Here is a 26,381-nt window from a genome sequence, read left to right on the forward strand (position 1 = left end):
CAATGACATTGTCAGTGAATTGAAGGGGGAGATTCAGTTGTTTGCGGATGATGCGAAGCTGGGAAGGGTTATTAATAATAGTGCAGATGTGGTAGCCCTGCAAGAAGATTTGAATAAGCTAGACAGATGGACAAATGAATGGGTGTATCGGTTTAATGCAGCAGAATGTAAGGTCTTGAGGTTTGGAACACATCGATGGGACGCTGCATACTCTATTGGAGGAGCTATACTGGAGGAAGTGGGGGAGACAAGAGATCTGGGGTTGATGATTGATAGAAACCTGAAATTTAGAGGACATATTACAATGGTGGTGAAGGTAACACAGAGGATTGCTGCAATAATGAGAAGGACACTGACCTGCAGATATGAGTTATCATTCTGTTGTATAAGACCATACTTAGACTATTGTTCTCAGATTTGGTCCCCAGGATTTGAAGGGGATAAATTAACTGTGGAAAGGGTACAAAGGTGGATAACAAAGATGGTTTCAGGATTTTACAACGTTATTATGAAGATCAGCTGAGGGAATGTGGACTGCAGAGTTTGGTGGATAGAAGAAAGAGAGGTGATATGATTGAGACTTTTAAACTGTTGAGAGGTGATTACAGGATTGACACTGGGGAGTTTTTTTGCTTGGTTGAACAGTGGGAAGGAGTGATGACTAGGGACCATCCCTGGAAGTTATGAAAGGAAACTGTGAGCAAGAGGGTGAGGAGTCGTTTCTTTGCCTGGAGGATGGTTGAACCATAGAATGCAATGCCTGATTGAGTGGTGAGAGCGAGAACGGTCAATGAGTTAAAGGAGTGGTATGATAGACATTGTGTTTCCTAGGAAGACCTCCCACAATGAGTCTTGATAGACTTTGTGTTTCTTAGGAAGGACCTACTGCGATGAGTCTTTTGATTCCATGGAGGCCTGAATAATAATAATAATAAAATTCCTGATATGTACCTTCAAGAAATATCGAGATTGCTATGTAGTTTGCATGATAAATTTACATTATTACTAATGTCCTAACAAAAATTTTCCTCTCAGTTAGTCTGTTATTTGTCAAGACTAATATTGTCAGATCTTATATTTTGGCCTTCTAAAGCACTTTTTACTGCATCAATCCATATAAATCTTAATCATCCTATGGATTATTTTTTTGCCATCCTCATATCAAACACATGTCCTATTAACCTTTCCTCTTCCAATCTGTTTAAAGTGACCATACCATGTGAGATTAGTTTTGCTCACACATTCTTGAGTGCTGACAAATGCTAGAAGTATTCAAAATAAAGGAAATTAAACTGTAGCACTAATAGCGCTTGTTAACCCAAAAATTATTGGAATACATGAGATGTAGTTGGACAAGAATGACATTCCGACAGGAATAGAGATGAGGAGATATGTAGCTGTTCATGAAGATAAACAGGGCAAAAAGGGATGAGGAGTGCTGTTGATGATGGCAGAGGAGTTGTGTCCATCTAAGGTGAAGATGCAAGGAGCAAATAGCAAGAGTGGTTTTGAAGCAGTACAATGCAAAATGGAGGTGGAGAGAATAAATGTTTAGTAGGGTGTTGCTATAGAGATCTGGTAATGGGGAGAGTAATGAGAAGGAAATGTATAGAAAAACTGTTCTGGCTAATAAGAAAAGGATGATCATTATGGGTAATTTAAATTAAGGTAATATGGATTGGAATGAAGAGACAGCATCTGATATGAAAGGGAAGGAATTTCTTGAGGGACAACTATCTTAAGCAGTACATAACAGAGGATACACGAGGATTGAGGGTTTTGGATTTGATTATCTCATCAAAGGATAGTATCGTAAATGAAGTGTCAAATTTTCCTCCAGTTGCTGAAAGTAAACTCGAAATGATCACTTGGGTAGTGGTCAACAATATCAGGACTTTTGTGAGAAAGAGTTATGTGTGTGGAATTATAAGGCAGATTATAATGGAAAACTCAGGAGGTAGCTTGCAGCAGTATCACAGAGTGAGGAATTGCATTGAAGGAAATGAATGCTGCTTGTCTCTACTCAGGAAGTATCTAGCAGAGGCAATGACTGAATGTATTCCAAAGGTCAGGAGATTAAATAAGTTGGATGTAAAATGGATGACTGAAGAGGTGAAGCATGCAATCTGGAAGATAAAGGCATTGTGGAGGCACCACAAGATGAATGGCAATAATCAATTATATAAGGATTACAAACAGCAAGCAAGGAAGGTTACTTATTTATTAGCAAAAGTGCAGTAGAAGCAGCAGATAGCAAATGAGGTAGGTTAAAAGAAATCCCAGGGAGTTTTTTTTCAATATGTCACTAGTAGAAGGAAAATCGATTATTGGAGGATGATATTGATCAGTGATAGTAGTAGAATAATAACCAATGAAAGGATTAACTGAGGATGAAATAGCTGTTAAATGACCAATTCCTTAGTTTTTGATTCTTGTGATCAATGGCTTTCCATCTCACTTGGCCTCTTGTCTTTTCTTCAGCAGTTGTAAGTTCAAGTTGGTAAGTTCCTTTATGTTGTCCATCCATTTCCTTTGTGGGCTTCCTCTCCTTCTCATTCCCTCAATCTTCCTCAACATAACTGCCTTTTCTAAAGATTCATCAGCTCACATAATATGCCCATAGGTGGATAGGGACCTGAAATTTTGGGGATTCAAGTTGTGACGACAGCGTGAAAGATTAGGGCAATGATGCAGCGAATACTGACATGTAGAAATAAGAATGTTATGATTCCATTATACAAAGCTTTGATCAGACCACATATGGATTACTGTGCACAGATCTGGTTGCTTGGTTTTCAAAAAGATGAGTTTATAAATTAAAGATACTAAGAAATTATTTTATATACTTGGTTTAATCCTTTATCCAAATGTAAGCAAACAAGTTTGCACCTGAACTATTTTCAGGACAACTTGTATAAAGAAGCTAATGACTTCACATCACTTGCCTTAGTTTTCAAAATAATACATCCCATAATACATTATACAAGTTGTTCCAGTCTTGAAAATAGTTCAGGTGAAACTTGTTTGCTCACACTTGGATAAAGGATTAAACCAAGTATATAATTTCTTGGTATCTTTAATTTATAGTATAACCGAGTGAAAAAACAGGATGGTGGGTTGTTGGAGAGGGTTCAGAGTTATGATGATTAAGTTGGTTTTTATTATTATTATTATTCAGGCCTCCATGGAGTCAAAAGACTCATCGTGGTAGGTCCTTCCTAGGAAACACAAAATCTATCATACCACTCATTGACCATTCTTGCTCTCACCACTCTATCAGGCAATGCATTCCACGGTTCAACTATCCTCCATGCAAAGAAACCACTCCTCACCTTCTTGCTCACAGCTTCCTTTTGCAACTTCCAAGGATGGCCCTTTGTCATCACTCCTTCCTGCTGTCCCACCAAGAGTTTTTGATTCTTGGTGATCTTGTGAGCAAAGGCTTTCCATCTTGCATGGCCTCTTGTCTTTTCTTTCAGCAGTTTTAAGTTCAAGTTGGTAAGTTCCTAATATATTGTCCATTCATCTCTTTTGTGGGCTTAGGGTATGATGAACTGTGTGTTTTCTTAGCCTCTTCTCGAGTGTATTTGCATAAATCTTGCCTGGAACTCTCAGCAGAAAAATTCATCTGTAATTCTCACATTTGGTTTTATATCCCTTTTTTATAGATGGTAGTATGAGAGCTCTACTCCAGTCATCAGGAATTCTACCTTCCAACCATCTCTTCAGAATTACATAGTAATTTTCTTTATTATTTCAAGTTTTTCTTCCAGTGAGATTACTTTTTGAATATTTTTAACACTACTACTTTTTTGCTCACTAATTCTTTTACTCATGATTAAAGGTTGGGAAAATACTTTAAAATAAAAAAAGGTAAGGAAAACAATTGCAAAAGAGGCATGAGAAATGATCAGCAAAATGCTATGTAATTAGCAAAATTATAAATTTTTGCAGTAAATTTGGAACATAAGAGTACATAGAAATAATATACTATGCCATTAAAAAATAACTTTGTAAAATATTTTAAATTGGTAACTAAATTATTTCATTCTGGTAAGTGATTTTTTAAAATAGTTAGCCACAAAAAATATATAGATAGAAAATTTTTAAAATCTGTAACATTAATTTTTAAGATGCATATAGGCACACTAATCGAATTTTAGAGGTGCATTATTAATTGCATTTGGGTATAGAAAAAAATGCCGTACAAATCAAGGGGATTGTTGTATTACATTAAAAAAAAAAAAAACATTTTATGCCTGAGAAAGGAGTTTTCTTTAGGATAAATGCCAAACCATGACAGCAAAAATAAAGTAGGTGGATTTTTTTCCCTTTTTCTTTTTTTTTCCAATGAAGTGAAACTTACCTCAAGTGGTGCATCCTCTGGCAAATCAGAACAGTGAACTGCATTTTTAATTTTATCTTGACCAAACATTGCACGCAATGAATGAGGACGAAGTTGGCGAGCAATTTCCTGAATGAAAACTTCTATTTTATTTGAATAATGGTATTATTTATAGAAAAAATTATGAACATTAAATGTTATATCAAATTACAAAATTTGATATCACATTTAAGTTTTGAGCTTTAATAATTAATGTTTATTAATTTAATTTAAATAAATATAAAACATGATTTATTAATGTATAAGAGACAGAATATAAAAAAAATCTAAGGTATATAAAATAATGACTACTTATACATTCCTCTGTACCTTAATAAAAAGGGAGATGAACAAATACTTGATAACAGTTTTTCAAATGTCAATTCTCTGGAATGCACAGAGATTTAAACAGCTAAAAGCACACATTTGTTTAAAGGTTCTGCAGGATTCCTCAAACATTTCTTTCTTTCAATGCACAGATTTTACAGTCTGTGGAAGGCTGGTTTTTATTATTAACACCAGATCTCCATGGAATCAAAGACTCATTGCAGGAGACAAACACTGTTACCCATAAAGCCCATCAAATCATGCTTTAAACATTCAATGTATCTGCATTGAATGTTTGGCATGCTATCATATGCTTTTTCCAGATCAATAACTACCAGATGTAGCTCCCATTGTCTCTCTTGAAACCTTTCCATCATCTATCGTAACCCAAAGATAGGATGTCGACAATTGACCAGGCAGGAAGCCAAATTGCTCCTTTGCAATCTTCACCTCCTTCCTCAGTCTTCCATCAAGACCCCTCTCTAAGATTTTCATTGTGTGAGACATCAACTTTATTCCTCTGTAATTCTTACAGTCTTGTGCATCTCCTTTACTCTTGTAGATGGGGACAAGAGTACTTTCCCTCCATTCCTTTAGGTATATTTTCCTGTTGACAAACTTTTATTAACAGGTCCCACAGCAGGTCATCTCCTCTACCACCTTTAAAAATTTCCAAGTATTTTTCTCAATTTTCCAGCTGCATTATGGATTATTCTCACAGCTCTTTACTTGAAGGTGGTAAAATATACTTTGCATTCCAATCTTGCCCACCAAGGTTGGGTTGTAGCTTGTTCCAAAAAATTCCTCCATATCTCTCTCTCTATCTATCTATATTTCTCTCTAGATTTTTTTTTTTTTTTTTTTTTAAATTTAACTTGTTAAAATAAAACATTACACGATAGGTAACAAGGACTATTTACATATTATATATTATAAGTTTTTAAGTATATATATTTCAGAGAAAGAAACATTTTCCTTTCAGGTGTACAATACAGAATGCAACAAATGAATTAAAAATTTACAGTTCAGTTTCAGTCTGAGTTATCTTTCAGATGAAGCACATTGTCGTCGTCAATCCAGAAGAGGGTACCAGTCGGATTCCACGCCTCTATGAATTTCGCGACAGTTCTTGTTTCTTTGAAGTGCTCAAGTTCCAATATCAGCCTACTTTTTAGTTTCCGACGGAGGATATACATGAGGGGTTTGTGCAGTTTCAGTGATGGATGGGTGCTGGTTACTTCTTGTCTGTTTTAGGTAGAAGCTGTAGATGACGGCCTTAGCGCAGATGAAGAGGAAATTGCATGTTCTGTGTCTGTTTTCTTCTGTGTGGACTAAATTCCAGTAGTCTTCGTGGCTGTGTGCATAGTTACCCCCCCCCCCCCCCACCCCCCCCCCCCCCCACCCCCCCCCCCCCCCACCCCCCCCCCCCCCCACCCCCCCCCCCCCCCACCCCCCCCCCCCCCCACCCCCCCCCCCCCCCACCCCCCCCCCCCCCCACCCCCCCCCCCCCCCACCCCCCCCCCCCCCCACCCCCCCCCCCCCCCACCCCCCCCCCCCCCCACCCCCCCCCCCCCCCACCCCCCCCCCCCCCCACCCCCCCCCCCCCCCACCCCCCCCCCCCCCCACCCCCCCCCCCCCCCACCCCCCCCCCCCCCCACCCCCCCCCCCCCCCACCCCCCCCCCCCCCCACCCCCCCCCCCCCCCACCCCCCCCCCCCCCCACCCCCCCCCCCCCCCACCCCCCCCCCCCCCCACCCCCCCCCCCCCCCACCCCCCCCCCCCCCCACCCCCCCCCCCCCCCACCCCCCCCCCCCCCCACCCCCCCCCCCCCCCACCCCCCCCCCCCCCCACCCCCCCCCCCCCCCACCATAGATACTTTTCCAGTGGGGTATTTTCGATTGCGAAAATTACAATTCCGTTATCTCGGGAAAAGTGGTTGGCTGGGTGAAGGTTTGTACACGCGGTGGTCGTTGTTGCAGTAGTATTAATTCGCGCGGAAGTATTAGCTACAATGTTAGCATAGGAGACAGAGTACTGACTTTTGTCCGTTGTTGTCTGGGGGGCTGAGACTGTCTTTTTCTTCTCTGGGGCTGGCATCTTTTCCTTGATCGGAATTCCGCGACCTTTGACCGATTCCTGCTGAGCTCGGGCGTGGACCGGCTGCTGCTGGTGGTGATATGCTGTGGTTTATACTGGCCATTGCTTCGGGCGAATAAGGGGAAACGCAAGCTATCACAAATTCCCGGTACTCGAAGGCATACCGTTGTAACAATAAGCACATGAACAAAGAAGATTTTAAAATTTAAAATTTAATAACTTTTCCTAGCTTCACAAAATTAGAAAACTAATTCTATCTATCTCTCTAGATAGATAGATAGAGAGAGAGAGAGAAGGAAACAGCTTTCCCAGCTGTTTACAAGTTACTTTATTCTTTTCACTTATGCATGCTCCAGCACACATAATACTCTGGTGGTAGCATCCGTCATGAAGTGAGATAAGTAACTGCATTATGTGTTATTCTCACAGCCCTTTACTTGAAGGAGGTAGAATCTCACACTTTCAGTGAACTATGTCCTTTAATCTATGTGTTTTAAATATATCTAAACATTAAATTATGATCCTTATTTTAAACATACCAATTTCTTAATTACTAAAATAAAGAGCCAAAAGGCTTCAAGATCAGCAATGCAAAATTATATAAGTCAAGTGGATATTAGATCCAGCATTATTTCGAAGTCTAACGTAGAAACTATGAAAGTTTCGTAAAGTAAGTTGACCAGAGAGCATATGGGAATACACTCCCCAGCATTCATGAGTTGCCTTAGTATGGACTACTTAGAAGACATAAGCACTGCCCAAGTGTTTATATATTCACTTTTTATTAGTCCATTTTGATAAGGTTTCACTTAGTCACTGGATGAGTGAAATTTGACATTTTATGTTTTTGCTTAATATTTCATGCAAGTGGCATTTTTGTCTTTTAATGTATGCTTTTTATCCCTATTCTTTTAATGTCTATTTCTTTAAATGTATGCTCTTATATTTTCTGTGGTTAACACACGAAATAAATAAACTAACCTGACAGCTGTTTCCAACTGGTTGGTTCTCAGAGATTAGGTGGAAACCTTAAGAGACAAAAACTCTTGTTCGGTGCTAAGGAACTTGAAATGTCAGAGAAATGTATTTTTTATAAGCGAACTCTTGGTCGATGTGTAAAAGTAATTACTGAAATAAAGAACCAAAAGGCTTCAGTTTGGCAATACCTCTTGGCTCTTTATTTTAGAGATTACTTTTCACACCAACCAAGAGTTTGCTTTAAAAAAATACACTTCTCTGACATTTCAAGTTTTTGTTCAATGCTAAGTTTCTTGGTGCTGAACGAGAGCTTTTGTTCTCTTAAGGTTTCTACCTGATCTCTGAGGAGAACCAACCGATTTAACAGATAAGCATAGATGTTGATGGTTATTCATGATTTAATTTTTAATGGTATTAATAACACCAAACAATTTTATCAAAAGATGTTTTATAAACTGCTTATATTTCAGTGAATTTCAAATCAGCATCAGCAGAGCACAACACACTTGTACACTCGACAGTGAGTAAGTGAAACAATACAATTGCAATGGACAAAAGATCTAGTCCTATTTTGGCACCCTCTAATGGTGTAAAAAAAAAAAAAAAAATTACAGCTATATGGGAGTTCTATACAGTGATGTGAAGGAGTGTCCAAAGTGTGGTCTGCCAGTCCTGACTTGGAAGAACATAAAAAATACATTTGCTACTAATATTACTATGGCAAGTCAGGACTGGCAGACCATGCTTTGGACACTCCTTTGCACAGGATTAGATGGAAGAAAATGTGCTATTTAGGAATCATTACAAATCTGAAAGATTATTTTTCGAGTCAGCAATGGCTTTGAAGAATTCTCCTAACCTGAACAAATATGGTTGCATTAATTTGCCAAAAAATTGGGAGACTGTCATCCTAAGAGCAACTCCCACATAGCTGTAATTTTTTTTTATTTTTTTTACAACATTAGAGGGTGCCAAAATAGGATTCTAGATCTTTTGTCCATTACAATTGTATTGTTTCACTCACTCAGTATCGTGTGTTGAGTTCTGATGATGCTGATTTGAAATTCAGTGAAATATAAGCAGTTAATAAAACATCTTTTGATAAAATTGTTTGGTGTTGTTAATACCGTTAAAAATTAAGTCATAATGAACCAACCACTGAAACTAATAAAAGTCGAATATATAGATGCTTGGGTGGTGCCTATGTCTTCTAATCAATCCATACTAAGGCAACTCATGAATGCTGGGGAATGTATTCCTGTAAGCTCTCTGGTCAACTTACCTTACAAAACTTTCATAGTTTCTTCATTCGGCTTTGAAATAATGTGGTCTAATATCTATTATTATTATTACGGGTATCTCCATGGAGTCAGTAGACTCATTGCGGGAGACCCAAACTAGCAAAACAAAATTTGTCATATCTCTTCTTGAATTCATTTACAGACGAAGAGCTCGCAACTAAGTCAGGCAATGAATTCCAATCATTCACCACCCTCCAGGCAAAAATCCCTGTTCCGACACCTTTGTTAACTACACTCTTCTTTAATTTCCAGGGATGACCTCTTGTTCTTCCATCACTATCACACAGCTGAAACATTTCCCCTGTATCAATCCTACAAAAACCTTTCAGTAATTTAAGGGTTTCTATCATATCCCCCTCTTCTTCGCCTATCAACCAATCTCTGCAATCCACAAGCTCTCAATCTATCAATGTAGGGAGCATTTTTTACATCACTTACCAACTTGGTCACTCTTCTCTGAACCCTCTCCACAGCCTCCTCATCTCCAAGGAATCCAAGTGACCAGACGTGAGTACAGTAATCCAAATGTGGAAGTATCAACGCTTTATAAAGGGGAATAATAACCTCTTTATCTCTGGATGTCAGTGTGTTCCTCAACAACCAAGTAATCCTATGTGCAACCTTGGACACCTTAGCAATCCTCTGAACTTCATCTCCCTATCTACCAACACCCCTAAGTCCCTAGCCTCATCAATCTCTTGGAGTACCTTTCCATTAATGTAGTACACAGCTGGTAATCTTTCAATCCCAAAATGCATGACTTTACACTTTTCCACATTGAACTAACATCCATTATCTTTTGCCCATTCTACCAGCTTATTTAAATCATCCTGCAAACTTTCAACATGAGCTTGAATTTTTATTGTGCTACCCAACTTTGCATCATCAGCAAACAACTGAATATCTCCATGTAAGCCATTTCCTATATCATTTATATACAAATTAAACAATAATGGCCCAAGCACAGAGCCCTGAGGCACACCACTGGTCACCTGCCTCATTCTGGACTCGGCTGCTCCATACACCACCTTATGGTATCTCTCCCTGAGCCATTCTCCTATCCATATCGCCAATTTAGTATCCATTCCCATCTGCTCCAATTTGTGTAACAGTATTCCATGGGATATCCTGTCAAAATCTACTTGACTTATATAATACCAATTCATAATCAAAGTGAACCATTCCATTAAAATTAACACTACATATAAACATAATATATAAACAATGTACAACTATATAAATAAAAACAATTTGTGCTTTTATTACAACGTATTCCGCATGGACAAAGGATATTGGTAATCAGAGAAAGAAAATTTAAGTTTACATTCATTATTTAAATTAAAAATATGTTTTAAAACATTTGCAGCCAGTGAAATTCTACGAAAGCCTAAGACAGCTAGATGAACACTTTCTCTAGATGCAGCATTACACCTAAATGGTCTATTAAGCTGAAATTGTTGAAAAAGTTCTATCACTACCTGTTTCATTTAGCAAAGTTTCAAACTAATTACTCCTGACATCCAGAATATTTTTATTATTATTATTATTATTATTATTATTCAGGCCTCCAAGCAGTCAAAAGACTCATCGAGGGAGGTCCTTCCTAAGACATAAAGTGTGTCAAGACTCATCAAGGGGAGGTCCCCCCCTGAGAAACACAAAGTCTATCATACCACTCTTTAAACTCACTGACCGTTCTCGCTCCCACCACTCCATCAGGCAATGCATTCCACGGCTCAACCACCCTCCACACAAAGAAACCACTCCTTACCCTCTTGCTCACAGTTTCCTTTCGTAAGTCTCAATCAAATCTTTAAAAGTCTCAATCATATCACCTCTCCTTCTTCTATCCACCAAACTCTGCAGTCCACATACTCTCAGCCGATCCTCATAACTATCCTTGTACAGTCCTGAAACCATCTTTGTCATCCGTCTTTGTATCCTTTCCACAGTTAATTTATCCCCTTCAAATCCTGGGGACCAAATCTGAGAACAATAGTCCAATTGTGGTCTGATCAGAGACTTATACAACGGAATGATAACCCTCTTATCTCTGCAGGTCAGTGTCTTTCTCATAATAGCAGCAATCCTCTGTGTTACCTTCACCACCTTTGCAATATGTCCCCTAAACTTCAGGTTTCTATCAATCATCAACCCCAGATCTCTTGTCTACACTACTTCCTCCACTATAACTCCTCCCATAGAGTAAGCAGTATCGCATCGATGTTTCCCAAACCTGAAGACCTTATATTTTGCTGTATTAAACTGACACCCCCATTCATTTGCCCATCTATTTAGCTTATTTAAATAATCTTGCAGGGCTACCACATCTGCACTGTTACTAATAATCCTTCCCAGCTTCGCATCATCCGCAAACAACTGAATATCCCCCTGCAATCCACTGGCTATGTCACTGATATAAAGGTTAAACAATATAGGTCCTAGTACTGAAATCTGTGGGACCCCACTTGTAACCCTCTGCCTCCTGGAAACTGCTCCACCATACACAACTCTCTGATACCTATCAGACAGCCAATCCTGAATCCAGTTAACCAATCTTACATCCAGACCCATGTGCTGCAACTTAAATATCAGCTCATCATGTGGCAACCTGTCAAATGCCTTCGCCAAGTCTAAGAAAATTGCAGTATATGCCTTTCCCTCATCTAATGTTCTTGAAACTTTATTATAAAAGGCTAGCATATTGCTAAAACAAGAGCGTCCTTTCACAAATCCATGTTGATTCTCACAGATAACATTACCCTCATCTGCCCAATGCTGTATACAGTCCCTCACTACTTTCTCCAAGATCTTAACAACTACTGATGACACACAGACTGGCCTATAATTAGACACTTCCAGTCTGTTACCGCAATTATGCAATGGCACTATCTTTCCTTCCTTCCATTCCCTGGAAGGAAGGAAAGATAGCCAAAGAAATCCAAAGCCAGACTTTCATTGAAATGCCACGTTTAAGGCACTGTCAATACCCTAGCACATTCTCTCAAAACTCGTGGTGAAATACCATCCAGTCCCACAGCTTTACTGACATCCAGATTACTCAGTATCTGAAACACACTCTCCTGCTGTACCTCCAGACCTCGAACCAGTCCTATCTCTCTAGCATTAAAACTGACTCCTCTAGGATGAAATACTCCAATAAAGTGTTCAATGAACAATTCCACTATGTCCTCTGCATCAGTCACTCTATTCCCATTTTTATCCTACAATATCATTCTTCCACAGTCATTTCTCCTCCTACTGGCCACATAGCTAAAAAATTCCCTAGGATTTTCTTTGGATCTTAGGGCCAATCTCCTCTCATATTCCAGTTTCGCTTTCCTTACCACACTAATCACTCTTCTGGCCTGTGTCTTATATTCTTCATGCATCTCTCACCTGTCTCCTTATATCTCTTCCATAGCCTCTTTTTCACATGGAATTCCTGTTTAATATTGTTTGTCATCCACTTTACTCCAAGTTGTGTCCTCTTCTTCACTCGTGGTATACAACTTACCATTGCTGATAACAAATATTCTTTCACAATTTCCCATGCACTAGTGATATCCCAGCCTTCCAATTCCTCCCTCCATGAAACTTCCCGAAGTTGACGTCTAAGACTATTATAATCACCTGCCTTATAATTCCACATAAGTTCTCGTCTCTTTGATACTCCTGCATGCCTATTCATTTTCCAAGTCAACACCATATGGTCACTCTCTCCAACTGGTGGGAGATACGTCAACTCAGTTATTATCAACTCTTCTGAAGCTATAACCAAATCCAAAACTTTTGAACCTCTTGTTCCCTTTGTTACATATTGCCTAAGATATTTGTCCCTCAAGAATTCTAGAAATTCCATTCCCCTATTGCTACATGCATCTTCCTCTCTCCAATTTACACTACTGAAGTTAAAATCTCCCATAACAATCATTCTTCTTGCACTTGCCAAACTTAGCTGTCTAAACATCTCCTGGTCCCCATCCTCTGTGCTCCTCGGTCTGTAGCAACACCCCACTAAATATCCTGTCTTGCCTACCTCTACCTCACAACATACGCTCTCAAAATCATTTGTCTCACTTCCTTCCAAATTCTCCACTCTTAGAGGACATAGGTCATCACTTATCATAAGCAGTACCCCACCACCACGCTTTCCCCTCCTATCCTGATGAAAAATGCTATATCCAGTGACTTCTATTCCTGTTGTTATATCCCCTTCTGTCAACCACGTCTCAGTGATCGCAATAATTTTTGGCCAGGCTGATGCTATCTGCGCCACCAATTCCTCTCCCTTATTCCGGATACTCCTGGCATTAGTATAAAGCATATAAATGCCATTGTTTCTATACCCAGCATTATCCCTTCTAGACTCCACTGGGCTCAGTGTTACCTGACATTGTCTCCCTTCTCCCAAGTATCAATTCACACAAGAGGCCACCCCTACTATCATCCTCCCTGGGACACACTGACTTGTTCAGAACAGCAATCTCTCCAGATGCCTACGTCCTTCCTCATTCAAATGTAAACGGTCTCTCGCATACAATTCCTCTCTTTCCTCAAACTCAAACACTCCAAGCATCCACATATACCAGTCCTCTCTTGTCACACATTCTCACTATTATGCCATTCAATATCACCGCTCTTCTGCTCAGCTCATCATTATCATACCTAGGCAACACGCACACTATTTTTCCTCTCTCTGTCTTCCATACAGTCTCAAGCAAAAATCTCATATCTCTCGCTGCCCGACTCACATTACCACTCAAGTCATTCGCTCCTACCATCACAATCATCTCATCCACCCTTTCACCTCTCTTAATTGCCATAGCCACCCTTTCTATTGTTCCTCCTTGCAAACACTCCTCACGCATCCTATCTTGAACACCACGGATCATTGAGTCGCCATACATTATACCTCTTACCATTCCCTCGCTCCTATTGTTTCCATTCTCTCCTCTTCTTTCATTCCCATACATCTCTCTCATTCCCTCTCTCCTACTGTTTCCATTTTCTCCACTTCTAGCACTTCCATATCCCTCTCTCATTCTGTCTCTCCTACTACTGTTTCCATCCTCTCGTCTTCTACCATTCCCATACCTCTCTCTCATTCCATCTCTCCTACCGTTTCCATTCTCTCCTCTTCTAGCACTTCCATATCTCTTTTCCATTCCGTCTCTCCTACTGTTTCCATCCTCTCGTCTGCTAGCATTCCCATACCTCTCTCTCATTCCCTCTCTTCTACTGTTTCCATTCTCTCCTCTTCTAGCATTCCCATACCTCTCTCTCATTCCCTCTCTTCTACTGTTTCCATTCTCTCCTCTTCTAGCACCTCCATACCTCTCACTCATACTCCCTAAATTCTCTCTCTCTCCTACTCTGATTCGCCTTGCATTTATCTCTTCCATTCTCCTAATCTTATCTTTCATACTTCTGCTCTCATTCACAAGACATTCCACCTCCTCTTTCAACTCATCTATCTCCTTCTGCAGGTCAGTCACTCTTAATCTAAATTCACTCTCCCAAACAAAACCATCTCATAAACTTTCACAGTCACTCACACCTTCCACACTATCAACTATTATTTTCTCATTCTATCCTATCACACTACTTGCCTTCCTACATTCATTCCCTGATCCTGGAGTAACAAAGTCAGATATCGATATTTCTAATGAACTTATTTCCTCTAACTGCCTGCATTTTGCGCACATACGCTCTCCGCTCTCTTTAACAAGCCACATATATAATTCCCCGAGATGTATACATGCCGCAAGTACTGCATGCCACAAAGTCCCTTATGATATTGCTAATAATTGAGTTTTTAAATGGCAGAGGACTTGGTGTTACGCCACTTGCGACTGCTGCTGAATCCACCATCATTCCTTACTGCCGAGTAGTGTAATCTTTAATAATTATTCAATTAATAAATAAGAGGGAAAAAAAGTACAAACATCAGAACATTTAAGTACTAAATATAATTAAATAAAATGAAATATAACTAAATACAGTAACTTAGCTTCGTTTTGTCTTCCACCGTTACGCGTTCGATTCCGACGGTACCAAAATATATTATATCGCGACAGCAACTAACTTCCAAAAAACAACCACTGAAGTACACTCATATTCAGAGAAACAATTTAGCACTCAAAAACGTAGAAAAACGGGGAAAAAAAGCAGACTATTCACCGATTAAAAATCACTTTCTTCTGCATAGCTCAAATTCACCGACGCTAGCACCACTCAACTATCTTTAATTTATTAATTAATTTAATTTATCTTTAATTTATAAGTAAATTATCTTTAATTTTTCATGACGAAGCTGGTGCTGTGTATCTTCAGTACAAGATAGGTAATAGAATTGCTGTGGCAAGGGAAGATTTATTTTTGGTGATATTTTTGAAAAATTCTGTGCATTTCACTGAAAATTTATTTGTACCGAGACTGAATGCATAATAATTATCAAAATGGTTAGTAGATTTTGTGTATTACAGTTAAAAACAGTAACTTAGCTTCGTTTTGTCTTCCACCGTTACGCGTTCGATTCCGACGGTACCAAAATATATTATATCGCGACAGCAACTAACTTCCAAAAAACAACCACTGAAGTACACTCATATTCAGAGAAACAATTTAGCACTCAAAAACGTAGAAAAACGGGGAAAAAAAGCAGACTATTCACCGATTAAAAATCACTTTCTTCTGCATAGCTCAAATTCACCGACGCTAGCACCACTCAACTATCTTTAATTTATTAATTAATTTAATTTATCTTTAATTTATAAGTAAATTATCTTTAATTTTTCATGACGAAGCTGGTGCTGTGTATCTTCAGTACAAGATAGGTAATAGAATTGCTGTGGCAAGGGAAGATTTATTTTTGGTGATATTTTTGAAAAATTCTGTGCATTTCACTGAAAATTTATTTGTACCGAGACTGAATGCATAATAATTATCAAAATGGTTAGTAGATTTTGTGTATTACAGTTAACAAAGGCAAATCGAAGATTAAAACTAGAACAGCCAGATGCACAGATAAGGTGGTTGATTGGCAAGTGTGTAATATGTATGCCTGAGCAAATGTGGTGGATGTGTTTATTAAGAGAAACAAGAGAATGAGATCTGCAGATAGTGTGATATTTTAATGGACTGCAATGACTTAAATGAAACTTGAGAATAAGAAGTAAAGAATATTAGAAGGAAGGTGAAGGATAGTAATGGATGTAAGACTGAGAATGATATTGGCCAGATAGGTGAGTGAGAGAACACGAGTATAGAGAATGTGATTATGAATATGGAAATAAATGAAAAAGCAAAAGCAGAAGTGATTGCTGATATGAAGGAATGCATGATTTACAGAACACAAGAGCTGAAGAGTGAAATGATTAAGATGAGAAATGATATGAGGTGTATACAAAATAAGATTAGGGGTATGGTGGATATGAATTAAAAACTGCAAAAGAAAAAAATGAAGAAATTGCATATAATTCAAGAGTAGCACCATATGGATATTATTTTTTTAAAGGTGTGGTAGATGAGAGGATGCACAAGGTCTGTTTTTTATACAGAAGAAGGATTTTTATACAAAAATACCTTATATACCGATTTTTTTTACGGTAAACAAAATTCACTAAAAATACTTGTGGGTTGATAGAGAAATTTTCATATTTTTTAATTTGGAAATAATATATATATATATATATTTTTTATTTTTATTTTTTTTTTGTGGGGTGCTTAAGGGTCAAAACTGTATATATACCTCCACATAGCCTTTAAAGGAATGCGGAAAACCGACCAGGGCTTCTGACCTAATGTCCAATTCTCACCTTCTTGTGGTGCACCCTGTTGGGTATCTACTTTGATACTGAACGAACGAGGATGGGCTGGCAATTTGGGATTTAGCCGACCAAACTGTATTCTTATTGGTTAAACCAAAATAAAAAATGATGGTACAACATGATAAAATTTCATGCCGGCTGGGGCGTCGCCCGGTTAAACAAGGCCCCCGTTGTTTTCGCCAGGGAACCAGGGCGAACAGCGAAAAGTCAGCTACTGGAACAAATCTGAAAACAAATCCCAACTCAACATCACCAGAGTTAAAGATCGGTACTATCAACGTATTGATAGGGTACAAAGTGCCTTAGACGATAGAAATATAAGATCTGATAATGTTGGAGTCTTGACAAGTAACAGACTGATTTGGAGGAAAATTATAGATAGGAAGTTAGTAATGATGTAATTTTTTCATGTAATACTTTCATATCCTGTACACTCCTTGAGGGTACATAACAGGAATTTGATGATGATGATATTTTTTTTGTATATTACTGAATATTGTCACCTCAAAGGGTTTTTGTAAAAGAACAAAGGAATATAAGTGTAAGATAAATTGTCTAAAGAAACCTCTTAGTCACCAGTAATTCTAAACGGATTAAGGTATTAACTAATGACCTGGGGCAACTGCAAACCTCAAAGGTCAACATTGCAAGAGGGTTTCCCACCTTAATGCAACAACCGAAAAAAAAAGGAGGCGGGTGTAGAACAATGTAATACCCAGGGGATTACTACGTAGCAGAACCCAAGGTCATCGGCAAGATATAAAGGGGGATTGCTACGGAGACACAAGGCTTTTTAGTGGTTCCTTGGTCAGGAGAAGTTCCAAGGTCACGTGAAGTTATGGGCTTGAGAAGGCGACAAAGTCAGCAAGGGTCGAGCAGTTACCGGGATAAGATGTATGTTATGGCAACAGAGTTTTGCTAATCATCATAGAAGATGATTCACAATCACCAACAGGACCTGTGTTCCAGCAATTAGATGCCAGAAGTGCGAAACAACTAATTTAAGTTGTTCGTAGAAGAAAGTAGATACTGGAGTTCAATGCCGCCAAGTTCCTGATGCTTGAAAAAAGTAAGAGGAGATTTCAATAATTCCGAAGAAAGTACCCATGTTCATTACTTAAGGTCGGAAGGTAATAAAGGAAGTGATTCTAAGGATCAATCAGAAAGGACCAGACAACTGTTTTAAAGTAAGATCTTTCTGTTGTTTTAGCTACAGACAGAATTGTGACGGTGACTTGTAGAGTTTGTTTGTTATGATACTTGAGGACTTTAGGCTTTATACTAACCTTTGAATGGTCTTGTTAAATTATATGTGAAAGAAAACTTGGCTAATTGTTAAGGTGAAATATCGTGTGTTTAATATTATTGCTAGTAGCTATGCCTGAGTTTGTTTAAGTGAGATTGCTTTAAGTGTGATAAGGTGTTAACAAAGGAAATATTATAGACACGTAGTCTTACAAGAATTGTCTTCATAAGAGTAGTAATTGTAAATTGTATTGAGAATTGTCTTTGAAGCATAGAACCTGATTTACTTGAATCTTTACTTTTAACCTTTTGTACATTTCCTTGATGATAAATAACTTGTTTTCATGTTTAAATAACTTGCCTGATTCCTATTTCCAATGCACTACTCATTAATTCGAATCTGTGAGTCTTAAGGTAGATATTGTCACGACTGCATAACAGAAAACGTAAGTTGCTAGATTTAATTAGAATTAAGTGAGAGAGGTTCTGTGTGTTTTACTGTGTGTTATTCTTTTGGAGGGAGATTCAACTCCTACCCATGAATTTGGTGGCGCAGCTGGAAACTAAAGTTTCCAAATTCAGTTGAGAATAAACACCAGTAGGTCAGACAAAGAGATTGGCTCCAGCCAGAGGCGATTTCTTTGTTCTGTAAGTTTTGCTTTATTATTTGCAGCCAAAAGTCAGAAGTTTAGTAAAAAGTTAAGAAGGATCAGACAAAGATTTAAACAAGACTTAGTAAGATCAAATAAAAGAATATAATAAAAATTAGCATATTTTAACAATAGTAACAAATGATTTCGTTGGGCATAGGTAGAATGTGAGGATGGATATCAGGAGATTATCAAGGAGAGTGAAAGACAACAGTGTGGAAGCAAAAGTAGTTGGTGTGTTGGCTGGGTATAACAATGATGAGTTGAGATGGTGAGCAAAAATTATGAACAGCACATCTGGCAGAGTTATGTGAGGAAAAAAGAGGCACACAATTTGTTGATGTGTGGATGCATTTGAGAGGTGAATAGAACCGTCTGTGGGTAGAACCATAGGTATATAAATAAGTCTCATTGTTTGATGTTTGCCACATCAGTGATGTGCTGGAGATGGCTTGCACTGGCTGCAGCACATGTTAAATTTTCAAGAATTTTACAAGTTGACTGTTAAACCTATAGTGTACTTCATTCCATAATGGCTAGCAGCATTGAAGTGATAAGATTGCATATAGTGACCAAAACCAGCCATGGTTTTGGTCACTATATGCAATCTTATCATTTTTTTTTCCAACATTCTTTGTGCTTCCTTTCCACTGCCAAATATTATTTTTCAACAAATATCTGTGTGATTTTGTTTGGGCTGCTTCTTCTTTAGAAAATGACATTCCCTATGCTTAATGTCTGTTAAAGATTTTGTGTTTCTAGAATTGTCATGAACCTAATACAGTCATTACTCTAAGAAGAAACAACTCAGATTAAACAGATGTTTGCTAATAACGTAATTTGTCTATACTTTTTTTTTCTGGGGTGGGGGGTGGGGTATGCATGTATTCTTATTGCAGAGTTTAACTATAGTTTAATGTCCAATGTTGAAAGCCACTCTAGAGCCTCCTTTGACACTTCATGTATCTCCTACAAGTTGCCGTGGAAAGGGGCAGTCACTGATATGTTTGATAGTCTGTAGAATATGGGTGCAACCACAGTAAGGGCTATTTGCCATATTCCATTTGTGTATAGCCGCATCTGCCTTGATTCTGTTGGTAGTTGGCCATAGCCTTCTACTAAGGATGAAGCCAGGCTGGCAATGGCAGGGGTCTTTCACAAGAGAGCCATTCATTGGCAAGTTCATAGCCCATTGTCAGTTCCACATGTCACGAGTTGTTGGTGATGGACCAGAAAAAGCTCTGGTTATGTCCCAAAATGGGTACCTTAACTTCAGTCAGATTCTGGGGGGATTTATAAGGGTTGAGTGGAGGGGAAGTAGGGAGTTATGCAACTTTCTCCAGTTCTTTTAGTGAAGCCTGCCTTCTTCGTATATTTGGTGGGGCTATGTTAGAAAGTACTCATAGCCATGGCAGAGGGGTGGATTTCAGGGTCCCTCTAATCATGCACATGATTATGTTCAGTTCGGAATCAATAATATTTGTGTGAACACTTCTTCCCAGACTGGTGTGTAGTACTCTGCAACAGAGCAAACAAGGGCCAGGCCTGAGATCCTAAGTAGGAATGTATGAAGGCTCTGCAACCCCAGCTAGTTCCACTTAGTCTTGAGATGATGTTGTTTTTCATTTGTTTTTTACTTTATAAATATGATTTTTGTAAGTCAGACTTCTATCCGGGTTCACTCCCAGGTATTGCAGATGAGGATCATGCTTCACTGAGCTGCCACAGAAAATTAGGTTGAGTTGGTGGTTTGCCTCTTTGTTTGATAAGATGGAAAGGTGTGGACACTGTTTTGGTGAGGTTTGGCTTTAGGCGTCACTGCTCAAAATATTTCTCGAGAGTCGCCAAATTTGTGTTCAGGGCAACTTCCAGGGAATCGAAAGAAGGCGATTGAAATATTGCCATGTCATCTGCATACATATATTTGCTTGATCTTGTTGAGAGAATGTCTGAGATAGAGATGTTAAAAAGAGCTGGAGCCAAAACAGAGCCCTGGGGTAAGCCATTCTGAAGGAATCTTTATTTTTTTTAACGTTGGGCCCAAATATGAGAGGCTAGTTGGTCAACCTATAGTACGTCATCATCATTATCATCATCAAATTCCTGCCATGTACCCTCAAGGGGTGTACAGGATATTACAGTACTACAAGAAAAAATTATATCATTACTAACTTCTTATCTACAATTTTCCTCCAAATCAGTCTGTTACTTGTCAAGACTCCAACATTATCAGATATTATATTTCTATCCTCTGAGGCACTTTGTACCGTATCAATCCACCTATATCTTGGTCTTCCTCTGGGTCGTTTTCCTGCCAACCTGGCAGAAAACACTTGTTTTGCTAATCTTTCCTCTCCCATTCTATTTAAGTGACCATACCACCTGAGATTAGCTCTGCTAACACATTCCTGGATGCTGACAATGTCAAGTTCTTTCCTAATATCCTCATTTTTAATATGATATTGCCATCTGTTCATGCCTCTAATCTTTCTCAGGACTCTCATATCTGCGGTCTCTAGTATTGGGTCAAGTGTTTTACTCCTGACCCAGCTCTCAGATCAATAAGTTAAAACTGGTTTGAACACTGTCTTGTATACAGCTAATTTAGTGTTCCGACTAATTTCTCTCTTATTCCATATGAATTTATTCAATTGACTTCCCACCATACCAGCTTTGCTGATTCTGTTGTCTATTTCTATATTTAATTTACCATCTTCAGTAAAAATCGTGCCTAAATAGCTGAAATGTTTTACTTGTTCCACAGGTTCTCCATTCACAACACAGTTGACATTTTCAATGATTCTGCCTATTTTCATTGTCTTTGTCTTTTTATTGCTGACCTTCATACCATATCTATTACAACAGCTATTCAATTTAGTCAGAGAATCTTGCAGACTTGTAGCGGATTTATTTAGAATTATAACATCATCTGCATAAAGCAAAGAGCTGACATTAACATCTCCAATTTTGATATCAGGTTTAATACCACTTTCCTTCATAATGTGATCCATATATATAATGAATAACAGAGGGGATAATGTACATCCTTGTCTCACACCAGATTTAACATTAAACCATCTTCCTGTACTTCCTTCAATTCTAACTGCTGACTTACAACTCAAATAAAGACTAAGTATTGCTTGATATAATGCCCCATTGACACCATATAACTGCAGTGTATTGAATAGCTTCTCTCTTGGCACCTTGTCATATGCCTTTTCCAAATCAACAAAACTTAAATACAGATCTTTGTTATATTCCCATGCTTTCTCAACTATTTGTCGTAAAGTGAAGATCTGATCCCGACAGCCTCTATTTGGCCTGAATCCAGCTTGTTCTTCACCAAGCTTTTCTTCCACAATTCTTCTCAACCGTTTCTCAAGTATATTTGCATAGATCTTGCCAGAACACTTAGTAGGGAAATACCTCTGTAATTCTCACATTCAGTTTTTTTTCCCATTTTATATATGGGTATTATGAGAGCTCTACTCCAATCACTGGAAATTTGTTCCTCTGTCCAGGCTTTCTGAACAATGCAGTGCAGCCACTGCAAGACTTTTATACCACCATAATTCAGCATTTCTGGTCGAATATCATCTATTCCTGCTGCCTTTCCACATTTTAAGCCTTTTTCTACTTCAAGTATGGATATGTATTCCTGACTGCATGGCTGGTCAGTGTTTTTTATCACTGTGCTGTCATCACTGCTTGTTTCATTTAGCAGTTTTTCAAAGTAATTACTCCATACTTCAAGGATATCTTTTTCTCCTGTTTTCATGCCACCTTTATCATTTCTAACTCCTTTTACAGTACTCTTTCCTCCATTCCTAAGCTTCTTCAACAACCTCCAGAATATTTTGCCACCTTCTTGATATTTATTTTCTATATTCTTGCCAAAGTCCTCCCATGACTTTTGTTTAGCTAGTTTTACACACTGTTTAGCTTTCTTACATTTGTCTCTGTATTCTGTAAGAGTAAAAGTTGACTTATATGCCAGGAACTTTTGATATGCTTTCTTCTTTTCCTTCACTGCCTCTTTAACTTCCTGTGTCCACCAGGGAGTTCTGATTTTTTTATCCTTGCACAAAACCTCACCACATGCCTCTCTGGCAGAATCAATCAATGTTTTCTTCAGGGTTTGCCACTGATTCTTCAAGGTTTGATTCCTGTTCTCAAACTCTTTCATTTTCTTTTCAACAATCTTTCTGTATTTTAATCTACAGTTCACATCTGAGAGCTGCTCAACTTTTATTCGCTTTAAAACTTTCTTACATGTCATTCTTTTCAATATGAAATTCAATTTTATCCTGCTCAAGACTAAATAGTGATCACTTCCAATTTCAAATCCTCTGTACACTCTGGTGTCCTGCACCAGGGAGAAAACATCACTATCAACAATAATATAGTCAATGAGACTTTTCTTATTCCTAGCCTCTTCTCTCCATGTGAATTTGTGCGCATTTTTATGTTGGAACATGGTGTTAGTAATAACCAGTCCATGTCCTGAGCAGAAATCCAACAGGTTGTTGCCATTATTATTAGCTTTGCTCTTTTCTCCAAATTTTCCCAAAATATTTTTGTATGTCTCACAATCGTTTCCTACTCTGCTATTTAGATCCCCAACAAGGACCAACTTTTCCTTTTTCATTGTGTCAGTTGCTTTTTCTAAAGCCTCAAAAAATTCCTCCACTTCTACCTTAGTAGAACCTTCTGTGGGACTATAGGCACAAATAAATCTCATTGTCCAGTTCCCCATTCTCATATTTGCCCACATTACTCTACTTGAGACTGACTGCCATTCAAGAAGATTAGCCTCGTATTTTGTGCTGAATACTATGGCTACTCCTTCTTTTCCTTGATTGTCATTGCCTGAATATAACATTTTGTATTTATTGCTCAGAAAGATCTCACCAGTTTTGGTCTTTTTTGTTTCAGTCACCCCTATTATGTTGATCTGGTACTTATCTAATTCCTCAGCTAGCTCCATTTCTTTGCCATTCAGGCTTCTTACATTGATAGTACCGATCTTTAACTCTGGTGATGTTGAGTTGGGGTTTGTTTTCAGATTTGTTCCAGTAGCTGACTTTTCGCTGTTTGCCCTGGTTCCCTGGCGAAAACAACGGGGGCCTTGTTTAACCAGGCGACGCCCCAGCCGGCATGAAATTTTGTCATGTTGTATCATCATTTTTTATTTTGGTTTAACCAATAAGAATACAATTTGGTCGGCTAAATCCCAAATTGCCAGCCCATCCTCGTTCGTTCAGTATCAAAGTAGATACCCAACAGGGTGCACCATGAGAAGGTGAGGATTGGACATTAGGTCAGAAGCCCTGGTCGGTTCTCCGCATTCCTTTAAAGGCTACGTGGAGGTCTCCTCTCAGTTATACAGCTTTGACCCTTAAGCACCTCCTATAGTACGTTAGTACCGTATATGGGGAGTGGGTTGGGAAAGGAGAAACTTGTTTACATTTGATTTCAAAGCCTGTATGTTGTATTCCTTGGGAAATACATCGGGGGGAAGACTATTCCACAGTGCCGTAGCAGGGATGAAGGAGGAGGAAACAGAAACTGGTTCTGTGGGTTTCAAAGTGTACTGTGAAAGGATGTTGGGTGGCAGTTGTACGTGTTTCAATGAGCTCAGTACAGAGTGGGGGAATTATTGAAGCTGTTTCAGATGAACATTTCCATGGAAATATTTATAGAATATACAAATCGCAGAGATGAAGCATGTATGTGAAAGTGAGGAGAGTGAGTTGGTGAGAGATGGGGTCATTTATCAATGTAATTGCTCTCCTCTGTATTGAGTCAAGTATTTTGAGGGAGCTTTCAGGAGCCCCACTCCAAATGTGAGAGCAGTATTCGATAGCTAGGCGGATTTGAGATTTGTATAATATTAACAGCTGTTTAGAGGTAAAGTAGCATCTTGAGCGAAAGAGAAAACCTAGTTTTTTGGAAGCTGAGGATGTAATGGTTGCGATGTGTTTATGCCAGGAGAGACTTGGTGTCAGGATAATTCCGAGAAGATAGATCTCATCTTGTCTGGGAATTTGAGTGTTATCAAAAACAATGTTGGGGGAAAATGGTTCTTTTTTGTGAGAAATAAGACAGAATTGGGTTTTACTAGCGTTGAAGTTGACGAAGTTATCTGAGCCCCATTGGAGGATGGCTTGGAGGTCATAATTAAGGGCAGTGGTGGTTGATATTCTGTGGGTTGAAGTGAGTTGTGTAAAGTAGGGTTTGTCAAATGAGAGGGAGGAGTGTAATGTGAGAAGGAAGAGGGGTCGGTGAGAGAATGGGGTCTGCTTTTCCTTCCTTCAATATGGACCCAAATTTATCTGTTTGTGAGCATGAATTCTAAGAAGTGTAAGATTGTTTTTCATTTTATGATGAAACAGCTTTGAAAGCAAGCTTCTGATCCAGACTATATGATAGGCTGATGTCATGTCAATGAAGACAGCTCCAGATTTTAATTTCTTTTGGAAACTAGCCTCAATTTGAGTTGTTAAAGTCAAGACTTGATCACAGCAGTTACTGCAAGGTCTAAAACCAGCTTGCTCTATGTGGAGAACCATTCATATTTTCAGTATGATTATTTCCAGAAGCTTCTAGGTTGAGCAATAGAAGTGCAATTGACTTGGGAACCGAAGTTATCTTAAGTTCTTGCCAGAGGGCTGGTAGAGATGGTGGAGAACAGGACTGACAGCAATGCCTTTCCATGTTGGTCAAGCGGTTTAAGGAATGCAGGGAGGAGGTCATAGACTCCAGTGGCATGCTGTTTCTTGGTAAGTGATAGAGATTCCTGGATTTCATCTGTTTTGATTGGGCTACACAGGTTCTGAAGTTTCAGGGCTTGAAGCTAAGTTGTGTCTCAGAGTAGTTTGTATGTCCTTCTTTCTGGAGGTCTTTGGATTGATCTTAGATGTTGAAAGTAAACAGGATGCAACTTGGTCTGGAGTCACTTCTGGAACTTTTTTGTTGTAAGTTCTGCTCCTCCAAGTTTTCTCAGTAGGGATCAGCTATTCAGCTATATTTAGAGAAGTCAAGTTCTTCATTGCTGATAGTCATCTCTCTCTTCTATTGTCATCCAGGAGCTTTATTTATTCTTTAGCCACTAATTGGTCACCAGATTCCTTGTGCACAGCTAGCATATCTTCAAGCTCTTTGTTCTAGTATGGTGCATAATGGGTCCAGAAACCACGAGGGAGTTTCTTTGGCTGCTGTTTTTACCAATTTAACAAATCTAGTGAGAGTTTTGGAAACAGGCAGGATGGTATTGATAGTTCAATCAATTTTTTCACCAAACTCCCTCCAACTGGCTTTCCGAAGGTTCCATCTAGGGATTAGAGCAGTTTTAATAAGTGGAGCAGAAAAACCAATCTTCAGAAGGAAAGGACGATATTGGCTGTTTGGAAAGCTGCCAAGGATAGATGCATTTATTGGTAAGGGATGGTGTCAGTGTCTCAAAGACTATGCATAGGTTAGGAGTATATGCCTTTCTCTAGGAGGAAAGTGAAAGGTTCCTGGTTGTTTGGAATCGAAGATCAGGTGAAGGTTGTGGATATCCATCC

The 26,381-nt window shown here is 38.8% G+C and overlaps 1 protein-coding gene across 3 annotated transcripts in view; it reads right to left on the reverse strand.

Annotated features, from left to right (window-relative positions):
- The window catches only part of nmdyn-D7 (nucleoside diphosphate kinase homolog 7), a 273,428-nt gene that overhangs the window by 9,106 nt on the left and 237,941 nt on the right, over positions 1–26,381 (reverse strand). For all 3 annotated transcript variants that reach the window (XM_090413940.1, XM_090413941.1, XM_090413939.1), the window contains one exon: positions 4,367–4,474. In XM_090413940.1, coding sequence (XP_090270066.1) covers positions 4,367–4,474 — 108 coding nt within the window. The remainder of the gene's footprint in view (positions 1–4,366; positions 4,475–26,381) is intronic.

Source organism: Typopeltis vanoorti, chromosome 24 (assembly GCF_054136105.1).
Source record: "Typopeltis vanoorti isolate ZY-2024b chromosome 24, IOZ_Tvanoo_1.0, whole genome shotgun sequence".
Lineage (NCBI taxonomy): Eukaryota > Metazoa > Arthropoda > Arachnida > Uropygi > Thelyphonidae > Typopeltis > Typopeltis vanoorti.